The sequence below is a fragment of the Myotis lucifugus genome, unplaced genomic scaffold (genome assembly GCF_000147115.1).
Source record: "Myotis lucifugus unplaced genomic scaffold, Myoluc2.0 scaffold_18, whole genome shotgun sequence".
Taxonomy (NCBI): domain Eukaryota; kingdom Metazoa; phylum Chordata; class Mammalia; order Chiroptera; family Vespertilionidae; genus Myotis; species Myotis lucifugus.
The window spans coordinates 8,116,374-8,128,945 of NW_005871066.1; the positions used below are offsets into that span (position 1 = coordinate 8,116,374).

Below are 12,572 nucleotides of genomic sequence, written 5' to 3' on the forward strand. Positions count from 1 at the left end.
TGGGATTGGGATAAAAAATAAAACAAATAGACACATACTTCTCTACCATAGTAGGGTATGGCATAGGTTAACAGGTAACCAATTAACACCGGTAGCATTAACTAGGAGGGCTTCCTGTGGTTGTGCACTCTGGTGAGAGACTGTTCCCTGAGGGGTTTGGGAAAAGAGGATTTCTCAGACATTCCAAAGGTGTGTTGTCGTAGATGCAAAAAGACTACAGACAGGCTCAGGGAAGGTACAGATTGACCTTTGTCGGGGAAGATGCCAGCCTAGGACATGCCTACCTGTCATGATCTGCTTTTAGTTAGAAAGTTTTAAGTTCAGACCATCCTATGTGTTATTTGAGTTTGTAAAGCCACCATGCAGGCCTCCCCTGAACTTGTCAGGTTTAGTATGTGGCCCCTTTTTCATCCACAGATATTTTCCCTAAAAATACTTTTCTTCAAGTCTTATTAGAAGCACAGGTTCACACATGTAAAACGATTAGAGAAAATACAAATTAGACTCCCATGCCATTCTTCAGCATGTGACTCCAGCCATATAAGGGATTATGACAAAGGGAAATGTAATGTGAGGTGAAAGGTAAGGTGTTGAAGGAGAGAAATCATGCGAAAGTTCATTCTGAAGATAGGATTTGGACAGGAAACTGGGAACTCATTCCAGCTTCCAAGGACTAGGTCATTTCCTGATGTCTCTTCCTTATCTAGACACTGATAAAAATTCAAAGACATAAAAATTCATAAGAGATAAGAAAGGCTACTAAGAGTCTTGGAATTTTCTCTTTTAGTGACTGGAATTAGGGCAGCTACAGGAGGCTTTTATTGTCCCTTCATAGACTTACACCTGAGGTGGGTAAAATGGAAATGAAATAATTCAATGTCTGCATTCTTCTTGATGGTTTTTAACATTACATCTTTATAATGGTGATGAAAAAAGACTTTTGGAAAGGAATGTTGGTATTTATTTTTAGGCTATACCAAATAATAGAGAAATATCTATAATAATAAAAGCGTAATATGCTAATTAGACAGGACAGCAGAATGACCTTCCGGACATCATTCTGTACGGAAGGTCATTCTGTACGTCCTTCCAGATGAAGCTGCGGCAGCGGGGATCAAGGCAGAGGTGGTTAGGGGCGATCAGACAGGCAGGCAAGCGGTTAGAGGCAATGAGGCAGACAGGCGAGTGGTTTAGGGACAATCAGGCAGACAGGCAGAGGCAGTTAGGGGCAATCAGGCAGGCAGGTGAGCAGTTAGGGGTGATCAGGCAGGCAGGCAGAGGTGTTAGGGGTGATCAAGCAGGCAGGCAGAGTGGTTAGGGGCAATCAGATAGGCAGGCAGGCGAGCGGTTAGAAGCCAGCGTTAGGAGCCAGTGGTCCCAGATTGCGAGAGGGTTGTCCAGCAGTCAGACATCCCCTGAGGGGTCCCAGATTGCGAGAAGGTGCAGGCCAGGCTGAGGGCCTCTAGTATATATATATAGTTGCCTTGGCCCTGGCTCCTGACACAGAGCGCCTACATCCTTTGGAATTCCTGAGTAGTAAGAGCACTTAGGAACATCTTTTGTTCTAATATTTGGTCTTTGACCTGACTCCTGCTGCAGAGCACCTAAATCCTTTGGAACTTCCTGAGTGATAAGAGGAGATAGGAGTGTCCTTTGTTCTAGTGAGGCAACTCTTGATGGGCTCCTGGATTGCTTCGGGATGGGGACTGTCACCAGAAAGACAAGCCATATCATTAAAAGCTTGAAACTTCCAGCCCCACCCCCATCCTCCAGGAAGGGGAGAGGGCTGGATATTGAGTTAATACCTGTATAATGACGCCTCCATAAAAATCCCAGAAGTACTGGATTCAGAGAGCTTCCACACTGGGGAGCACATTCATGTGCCGGGAGCATAGTGCACCCCAACTCCAAGGGGACAGACGCTCCTGTGTCTGGGACCCTTCCAATCCTCACCCTATATATCTCTTCATCTGACTGTTTATCTGTATATTTTATCATATCCTTTATTATATAATAAAGCAGCAATTGTAGTATTTCCCTGAGTTATGTGAGCTCTGCTAGCAAGTTGTTAAACCCCAGGAGGGGGTCACAGGTAACAGCCTCTACTGCTGATTGGCATCTAAGGGGGGAGGCAGTCACATGGGACTGATCTCATGCTAATGTTATCAGTGGAAATGGAGTTCTTGGGGTGCCTCAGGGAAAAGAATTTCCTGAGACCCCCACAGGAGGATGGGGTCTCGTGGAAAGCTTTATTGATGATGTGAAATTAAGGGGGTTTCCCTCCAAAGATCCCATCTCTGTCTGTCCCGCCATGGAATCTTGTCTTCAGCGGGGCTAGAATTAAGGCCACTGTCCAGAGTTTCTGTTCCATATGACAGTACAGTACAGTACAGCATCTGGCTGGCTTACCTGTGTTCCCAGCTGCAGTCCATTGCGTGTGGGGTCCACACAGCCATGGGCCATGTGGCTGCTTAAGACCCTAGGACAAGTGAGCATACAGAGCAAGTACAGGTCATGGAGCAAGTGAGAGCAAGAAGAGGGATAGGGATTTTAACTTTCCAAGATGTTGAGCATTTGCAGTGGCTTCACCCCCCTAGCCAACGATCTTTTTCCCAGGCCATACTGACAGGCAAGCACCTTCCCTATGTCACCCCCACTTCACTGCACTGCACCCAAATCTTTTGTTTGATCCCTTCCCCCAGTGATCTGCAGGGAATGGACTGGGGGTTCCCTGGGGAGCATGAAGCTGTAGCTTCCTGGTGAAGCTGACCAGGTGATCATGCTTATAATGTCTGACCTCCCCTTTGCTCTCTTCCTACTATTAATATTAACAAGCTAGTTAATTATGACAATAACACTAACTCCAGGTAGATAGTGTCAGAACTGAATTAAATTGTAGGACAACCAGCTAGTGTCAGAGACTTGGGTATGGGAATAACCTCATACCTCTGGTGTTGTGAGTGTGGTAATAGTGTGAGAGTAGAGAAAAAACACAAGAGTGTTTGTCATATATCTATACTAATAAAAGGGTAATATGCTAATTAGACCAGATTGACCAGACATCTTCCGGTTGTCCTGCCTTCCTTCCGGACAAAGCCACGGTGGTAGGGGCCGAGGCAGAGGTGGTTAGGGGTGGTCAGGCCGGCAGGGGGGAGCAGTTAGGGGTGATCAGGCCAGCAGGGGAGGGCAGTTAGGGGCGATCAGGCAGGCAAGGGAGGGCAGTTAGGAGCGATCAGGCAGGCAGAGGGGTTAGGGGCGATCAGGCAGGCAGGTGAGCAGTTAGGAGCCAGCTGTCCTGGATTGCGAGAGGGATGTCTGACTGTCCCATAGGGATCAGGCCTAAACCGGCAGTTGGACATCCCCTGCGGGGTCCCGGATTGGAGAGCATACAGGCCAGGCTGAGGGCCACCCCCCACCACCACCGTGCACGAATTTCGTGCTCTGGGCCTCGTGTGTGTGTGTGTGTGTGTGTGTGTGTGTGTGTGTGTGTATACCTATATATAGGCTAAGCGACCATCCGACCAGCCAGTAGGTATGACGTGCACTGACCACCAGGGGGCAGACGCTCAGCGCAGGAGCTGCCAAGCTGTGGTGATTTGGCAGCGGTAGTTCTCTGCTGATGCATGCCAGAACTAGAGAAGAGGGAGCCCGATTCCTCATGGGGCTGCGCAATTCCACCTTTGGCCATTGTTTATGTTGTTGCTGGGGCATGTCGCCCCAAATCTGGTTTACTGCTGAGCTGCAGTGACCACAGATGCCCTTTGAGCCTTGCTGCTGCCCCAGAGGTGGTTGGCAGGGAGGGACCACAGGAGGTTGGCTCCAGGGCATGTCCAGCCCATCTCGCCCAGCCCCACCCCACTAATTAATTTCCTTCTAATTAATTTCCTTTCAATGTGCATGAATCTGTGCACCAGGCCACTAGTAGAACTATAAATACAATATTTCCCATTTTTTAGGTAAGAAAACACAAAACAAACATGATTACCTGAAATAGATGCACTGTTACTTAACATTTATTCAGTATGCACCATATGGTGGGTGCTGACAAGCAATTAAATAAGATGATATCACATATACTAATATAGCTCCAAACTGTGAATATAATGACTAAGATGAGTCCTTACTCTTCTCTCCACGGCTTAAAGAAAAAGATGGAGAATACACAATGGGTTTAAAAGGCGAGGAAAATTGCTTAAAGGATTGGAAAGTAATACATATGACAGAGGAAAGGAAATTAAATGTTAAGTGTTTAAAGGTTAATAACATGAGTAGTTTTCCTCACACTAAGAAAATGATTTTTAATTATAGTATAAAGGATTTAAGTTAGCTACCATTTAATTATTTGTGCATTCATTTAACAAAGTTTATTGTGTGCTGTTATATAAATAAAACTTCCACTGATTTAATGCTTTGAGCTTTACACTTTATATACATTATCTTATTCAACTTTCCAGATATCCTACATATTATCATCGGTAATTTCCAGATGAGGGGAAACATTAGAGTGGTTAAGTAACTTGCCCAAAGTCACACAGCTGGTGGACAGTGGGTCCTGGATTAAAAGCCAAGTGTATCTGCTTTCAAAATTTGCTCTGAATCCATCAATATATTGCCCATCCACATACATTATCCTGAGCTTCAAGCTAAGGGTGGCATTGAAAGGGATTAGTTAGAGACCCTGGCCTCCTGGAGTTTTTAACTATAGCAACTATATTTACATAGATAGCTCAAGATTGGGGTAGTGCCATATGAAAGGGAGAATCAATAAGTACACTAGGATTTTGGAGCCTGAGTGACCCTTTATGAACAGGCTTAACACACAGGTAAAATAATTTGGCCTGAGACTTGCAAACAATAAGGGTTTCAATTAGTAGACTAGATGAGAAGACAGTCCAGCCAGGTAATGGCTCAGAGGAAAAACAATGCAGTCGTATTCAATACAGGTAGAACAGGAAGTTTATATAGGGAAGAAGTATTGAAAAGGAACATTAGGCTAAATTTATTCTCTGGATAATGAGAACTCCTTGAAGCTTTCTGAGCAAGGGAATGATGTGATGAAGACTATCCTCAGTGTTCTTATAAATGCAGTCTAACCCGAGAGAAGTCTGGGATGGAGGGAGAGCAGTCTGCACCAGTCCAGATGGGAATAAAGGTCTAAGTTGAGAGGTAACAGAGCGAAGACAAAGGATGGAGATGGAGATATGAAAGGGCATGAATTCAAGATCACATCTATGAGTAATTGTCAGGATACTCAAATTGGAGAACTAAGGATGACAATTAACTCTCTTCAAAAGGTTATATACAGGCATGCCTCAGAGTGTGTGGGTTTGGTTTGGTTCCAGACAATAGCAATAAAGCAAGTCATAATATTTTTGCTGGTAGAGGATCTTGCCTTCCACTGTAAAAAAAAAAAAGGCAACATCTGAAAAGCACAAATTGAAGCACAATAGCACAATAAAACAAGGTATGCCTATATATAGGGTGTCTCCAAAAAATGTATACACACACTTTGAATAATTATAAAGGCAGTGTTTATGAAAATACATTTCATTTTCAAAATTGAGCTATCAGCTATTAAAGTGTGTATACATTTTTGGGACACCCCCCCAAAAAAATATTTGTCTTAGCCCATTTGGGCTGCTATAACAAAAACCATAGGCCAGTGGCTTGTAAGCAACAGACATTTATTTCTCACAGCTCTGGAGGCTGGAAGTCCCAGATCAAGGCACCAGCAGGGTCCGTGTCTTCTGAGAGCCCTCTGCCTGGTCCACAGATACCTGTCTTCTGCTGACTCCTCACAGGGCAGGAGGGGCAGAAGGGCTCCCAGAGGCCGCTTTTATAAGAGCACTAATCCCACTCGTGAGGGCTCCACCTTCATGACCTAATCCCCTCCCAAAGGCCCACTTCCAGATACATCACATTGAGGGTTAGGTTCCAGCATATACATTCTCAGGGGAGGACACAAACATTCTGTCTGTGCCAACATCGTTGCTGCTCAAACTGTGGTCTGTAGAGCGTCGATACTGTCATCACCTGGGAGTCCATTAGACTCCGAGATCTCAAGCCCCACCCCAGACCCACTGGATGAGTCTGCGGCTTAACAAGATCCCAGGCGGTTCCTGTGCAGCTTGGGAAGCACTGGTTTGTTTTCTTATAGAAACTGCCCGTGGTCACCGCAGTTAATATTGATTGCATTTGACATAGTATAGAATGTACAATAGTATGTAGATAGTTAATTCCATGATGTGTTTTCTGTATAGAATTGGTTCAACAGCGTATAATTTTGTGTTATGAGAGGAACACAATTGGTGAGGAAAAGAAAAAATAGATGAGGACCAATTAACATAATCTCAGTGTGGCTTGTCCAAAGGGTGCTCCTCACAGAAAAGTGGAGGAGCCAGTCAGGGCACAGTGAGACTCTGAACAGTAAACACTAGAATAAGAGGGTCTTAAAGTGGCCACAGCTGACCTCAGAGCTGCATGCCCATGATGAGCCACCTGTGAAATTAAAAACCTGGTTTATGCCCAGCCAGTGTTGCTCAGTGGTTGAGCATTCACCCATGAACCAGGAGGTCAGGGTTCGATTCCCAGTCAGGGCACATGCCCGGTTGCAGGCTCGATCCCCGGTAAGGGGCATGCAGGAGGCAGTTGATCCATGATTCTCATCGTTGATAATTCTCTCTCCCTCTCTCCGAAACCAATAAAAATATATTTTTTAAAAATCTTGTTTATGAAACCAACAATGAAACATCAAGCAAATACCAATGTCCAGGGTACAGTGAAATTTTGGAAATGAGCAATTGGAGATTCTAACTGGGTTGGCAGCTGAATGACTAAGAAGTTATAAAAGAGGAGCCCACAAAACCAAGATTTTAAGGAAACTGGAGTTGCATGAATGCAATTCCTCTGCTTCAGTCTGGCTGGTGCAATTTGGCTATCCTGGTATAACCCTGCCGTGGGAACTTACAAGGCCAAATCCCACAAACTGTAAGAACTAGAGGAATTGGTCTGGAGTGTGTCAAAAGTTACAATAGCTAATTAATCTTTGCTCTTTGTACCATGCCTATTGTTGATTTTCTACAGCTTTCTTCTTGAGATTTTATGTTAAAACATAGCATTTTTGTACTTTTTCTTAAACACCATGAGACCAGTAGATAAGAATAAATATTTTCCCAGTTTAGAATTTCACTAGTATAGGAGCCCTTAAAAAGAAAACCCGATAATCTTAGGACCACCCAAAACTCTCTGTTTTCACAGAAAAACAAACAATTATAAACTGCCTCCAATGACTGCTTCCTGAGGCTATTAAATGAGGATCATAATTACCTTTTAAATTATGGTATAATTTGAAATTCTTCAACTATGGTATAATTGGGTCTTTTGTTGCTTACTTAAGCTGTCATTTCTGTTCTTTTTAAGATATTAGCAACAGCTTTGCCTACATGTGATGTGTATTTGCAGCCACAAGGAAGCTATTTCATAATTGACAAAGGAAATATAATACTGAAGAGAAATCAGGAACAGAGCGACCATGCTGACCAGCAGAGCGAGGTAAGCCATTTCTTCATGGCCATTTCTGTGGTGCCTTCAACCACTAACCCAGATGCACCCAGACTGTGCCTGGTCCGTGTGAGTACCCCGTCAGTGTGAGCTCTATTATCCTCAAGAATAGAGTGGAGGGAAGGACGAAGCAAACCCCAAGTAGTTAGAGCCCCTGTGCAAAACTTTGATGGCTTTATTTCTTTTCACAACAAAAATTCCTGGAAAGCTGGATTCTGAAGAGTTAGAGACTCGGGTACTGTGAATTCACAATTTCTTGTCATTTTAGTACGAAAAAGGTACAGTTCTGAGAAATGGCTCTCCTCCTAATTTGAGAAATGAAACATGCTAATGTCCCTGGGATGAAGGTGCATGGCTTGGCCCTCGATTCCAAGGCGGTTGTAATCGGTCAGTGCTGGTGTGAGGGCCAGGACGATGCCACCCGCCGGGGGCCCTGCTCCAATGGCTTCAGAAGGCTGGAGGGGCCTGAGGACCTCACAGCCAGCCAGCCATTATCCACTCAAAGTTGGGACTGCTTCAGGCCCATGTCCTTCGTCCAGTCGTTACACCGGGATCTTTACTGAGAGTCCCCTGTGCATGTGTGTGAATGGGCATGTTGCAGAAGCAAAGGAAAACAGACGCTGGCTGTCTTGTTTACAAACCTAGCGCCTGAAACGGTTCATTTCATATAAGAGACCTTGTGTGAATGAAGTGGTTGAATGAATGGCAACAGAAATACGTAGCCATGGAACCTGTCTAAGATTGTTGGGAAATGAGCCATGTGCACAAATGACTAACGTGTGCCAGGCAGGCGGGCCAAGTACACAAAGGAGGTGCGCATACGTGACGTGGACTTCAGTTTCGGGAGAACTGGCTCCTGCTGACAGCGTCCACGAAGGCTGGGTAGTGGTGTTCCTCCCTGTGTGTGCCTACATGCCAGTGGTGGCGGCCTGGCTCTCTCCTGCTTCCCTTGCCCTGCCGCATGCCCAGGAAGCCTTCTCTGGCTTCTCAATCTGAAGTCCTCCTGAATGAGAAGGGCAGGGAAGCCGTCACTGCCCCCTCCATGGGCTCCCTGTGACACAGACCAGTCAGCCTCAAGTTTTACTGTGTGCAAGTGTAACCCTGGGAGTTAGTTTCGAATGCATGTTGTAGGGCAGTGATGACGAACCTCTGACACGCGTGTCAGAGGTGACACGCGAACTCATTTTTTTGGTTGATTTTTCTTTGTTAAATGGCATTTAAATATATAAAATAAATATCAAAAATATAAGTCTTTGTTTTACTATGGTTGCAAATATCAAAAAATTTCTATATGTGACACGGCACCAGAGTTAAGTTAGGGTTTTTCAAAATGCTGACACGCCGAGCTCAAAAGGTTCGCCATCACTGTTCTAGGGCCTTCCCCTTGAGATGCTGAGTCTGATGCTGGTCAAGAAATCTGCCTGTTTGCCAAGCACCCCAAGGTGATTCCGATTTTGCAGACCTCGATTTAATAGACTCCTGATTTAATAGACAAAACTTCTCATCCATTACTTGTCATATGTGAAAAGTAACACCCTAATTTTAAAATTCTTTTAAGCAAGATTTGCTTTCAGTTAAATTAATAGGTTATTCTTTGTTATTAATTCATTGTTATTTTTAACAAATTTTAGCAAATAGGCCATATGTTGGAAGAAACACTATAGTAATTTCACCAACATAAATAAATATTACATATCTATAACTATAGGGTACGTATTTAAACCTGAGTTACTACTCGCAAACAATGTTCCCCGAATGATTAACATGTGGTCACACTGCATCGCACATGGTAACGGGTTCTCTTGTCACATGGTGTGACTTCCTGCAGAAGTTTGAACACATGCTGGCCTATGTTCCGACCCGCGCTAAGCCCCGCCCCGCCATGTGCATTTGTTTATTCCCAGTGACTGGTGAATGCATGCATTTACTAGACCTATTCAGTATACATTTAAAATTACTGTAATGCATATAGAAAATTTTACTGCAAACTTAAACTTTTCGTACATACTTAATTTTAATTACACAAAACGTGTCTACATAAGTAAAAACAGATAAACTAATTTGTTAATTTTTTAACATACACATTCAGAAAACCCACTTTATTATATAACTAGAGGTCCGGTGCACAACATTCGTGCACTGAGGGGGGGGGGGGCGTCCCTCAGCCTGGCCTGCGCCCTCTCACAGTCCAGGACCCCTCGGGGGATGTCCGACTGCCGGTTTAGGCCCGGGCCTGAACTGGCAGTCGGACATCCCTCTTGCAATCCGGGACTGTTAGCTCCTAACCACTTGCCTGCCTGCCTGCCTGCCTGCCTGCCTGATTGCCCCTAACCCCTCTGTCTGCCTGCTTGATCACCCCTAACCACTCGCCTGCCTGCCTGATCACCCCTAACTGCTCACCTGCCTGCCTCATCATCCCTAACCATTCTGCCTGCCTTCCTGATTGCCCCTAACTGCTCACCTACCTGCCTGTCTGATCATCCTTAACCACTCACCTGCCTGATCACCCCTAACTGCCTCTGCCTTGGCCCCTGCCAGGGCAGCTTCGTCCAGAAGGATGTCCGGAATGATGTCCAGAAGGTCGTTCAGCTGTCCGGTCTAATTAGCATATTACACTTTTATTATTATAGATTCCTCCATATCTCTCAATGCCAGAAATATTACTCATGCCAGTGCCTTCCCTTCCCCTTTGTGCTGCCCCAGCTCTCCAGAGATGGCAGTGTTAGCAGTTGCTCTGCTCCGCACCCCAGGGATCATCAGTTGTGTTACTCACAGGGTTCTCACTGCCAGATGAACAGTACATGAGCCACCTCTAGAACTGCATCTAAAAGTCAGTCCACTTTTAGGGAAACTGGTACCAACCGTCTCAGGTCAGAAGCCGTGGAAACAGAGCCTACCACTGGATTCTGGTACAAATGATTTATTTAAAAAGTGTTTTTAAGAAAAGCTCTTTTTTTAAAAAAAAAATTGATTTCAGAGAGAAAGATCCATTGCTCCACTTCATGTATGTATTCATTGGTAGATTCCTGTGCCCTAACCAGGGATCGACCCCACAACCTTGGTCTATTGGGATGACACTGTAACCAACTGAGCTACCTGGCCAGGGCTCCAGGAAAACTCTTTGAGAGAGTGAAGAAAACAAGATAGAGAAGGGGGAAGGGTAAGATGTGGTCTCAGGTGAAACAAGCCTTGATCCACAGGCCGCTCAGAAGTGAACACTGCAGACAAAGCTGTCCCGCTCCTCCAGACAACCAGGCCAGCCTTGGCTGTGAGCTGTCTTGGCGGGTGTAGGAGGGCAATTCTCCAGAGAAGGGGAGTAACACACACACAGCAAGTGGGTGATGGTGCACCAGCCGGGTAAGGGGATCCCAGAGAGGTACCTACAGCATCTACTACAATTGTGAGAGTGTTTCTACAATGTCTGAAAATGTTACATGTGGATGAGTTACATACACCCCTGTCTATTGAAACCTGGGGGTATAGTTTCTCATTCACATGTCTGTCTCCAAAGCAAGATTCTAAACTGCTCTGTGGCAGAGTCTCTGTCCTACTCATCTTAGCATTCCTAATTCAGAGGCTGACATTGAATTGCTACTAGGTAAACATGTATCAAATGAAGAGAAGTTTGAGGGAGATCACAGAGCAACTTGAACTCCAGGCGAAGTCATTTGGGCGTGATTCCGTTGGCAGTTAGAGTTTGAAATGCTTGTTGGCAGTGGTGTGTAATATGTACTGGACTTGGGAGAGAATGGAGAGAACAGCCAAGAGACGGTTGCAGCAATACAGGCAAAAGCAACAAGAGGGAGAATTCCCGTGGAGGCTGTGAGTATGGAGAGGCAGATGCAAAAGCCATTAAAGAAAAATTATCTACAGGATCCAGATGGCCCCAGGCTGACATCTAGGTCAGAGCCTTTTGGGGATGTTAATCAATCAAGTGAGTTAGTTTTGTGCTTATCTGCCTCCAACCAGATAGAAGACCATTTCTCATGTTTGCATGGAAGAAATACCTAAATAATAAGTACATGTGAGTTTTCTCATTGTCATCAGACATTTAGGCAAAACCCATGAACTAGGCATGGGAATCTTTTCTTCCTTTCCATATTTTGGCCGGGATCCTACAGTTGTATCTGAGAAAGCCCAAGGTCATCAATGTGGAATGTGCTGAATTCATTAGCACATGGAGTACTTAAAATTAAGGTGGTTTCCAGTGACACTGCTTTCAAATCAATCATTCTGTACGTAACATATGTTCCAAAGCTGCAGACTGAGCACGCTATTCTCAGCCGTGCTCTGGCCTGGATCCTGGGTAGAATAATTTATCCGTGACTCAGATGGATCATATATGGAAATATGTGGGTTTCTTTTCTTTTTTTTCCCTCCAAACTCTTCCAGGCCTTGACTATCGGCAAAGCTTATGTACATTTCTCTCTGATTTTAGGGCTCAGTGACTTTTGGCCGGGTGCCTGCCGTTCACGTTGTTTTCCGAGAGCCAGTTCCCGGGATGCCCGTTACGTGGACGGGGCCTGGATTTGCCAGGGTTCTCCCTGGGGCTGGCTTAAGATTTGCTGTCAACAACATTCCCTCTCCCATGGACTTCACCGTGGCCATTCGCTATGAAACTCAGGTATCCTTTAAGTCCAACGCCTTCGAATGGTAAAAAATTGGAATACATTCTTGCACTAAATGTTTCCATCCCAGTCTTGCTAGATATGTTTATCTTCAAAGTATTTGCAGAAGAAGGAGAACATCTGGAGGGCATTATACACCAAAGGGTTTCCTAAAGATACTAAAGCAACAGAGTGAGCCATAGGCACACATGCTTTATTCCAGGGAGAGAAGCTAAAGTTGGAGTTATATATTTAAGGCCCTCGATCTAAGGAAGTGGTGATGGAATGTTTGTGTAAGAATAATAAATAACTAAAATAACATAAACCCTGCCTCTCCTGGGACTTTTTTTCTAAAAACTTAATAAACTAACATACGTGCAGAGATTCAGACTCCAGGGCTGCAGC

At 44.8% G+C, this 12,572-nt stretch overlaps 1 protein-coding gene across 1 annotated transcript in view; it reads left to right on the forward strand.

The window, feature by feature from the left end:
* Positions 1-12,572, forward strand: part of LAMB4 (laminin subunit beta 4) — an 88,410-nt gene that overhangs the window by 32,127 nt on the left and 43,711 nt on the right. Inside the window, exons 13-14 of the mRNA XM_023751015.1 lie at positions 7,420-7,551; positions 11,999-12,184. Of these exons, the coding sequence (XP_023606783.1) occupies positions 7,420-7,551; positions 11,999-12,184 (318 nt within the window). The remainder of the gene's footprint in view (positions 1-7,419; positions 7,552-11,998; positions 12,185-12,572) is intronic.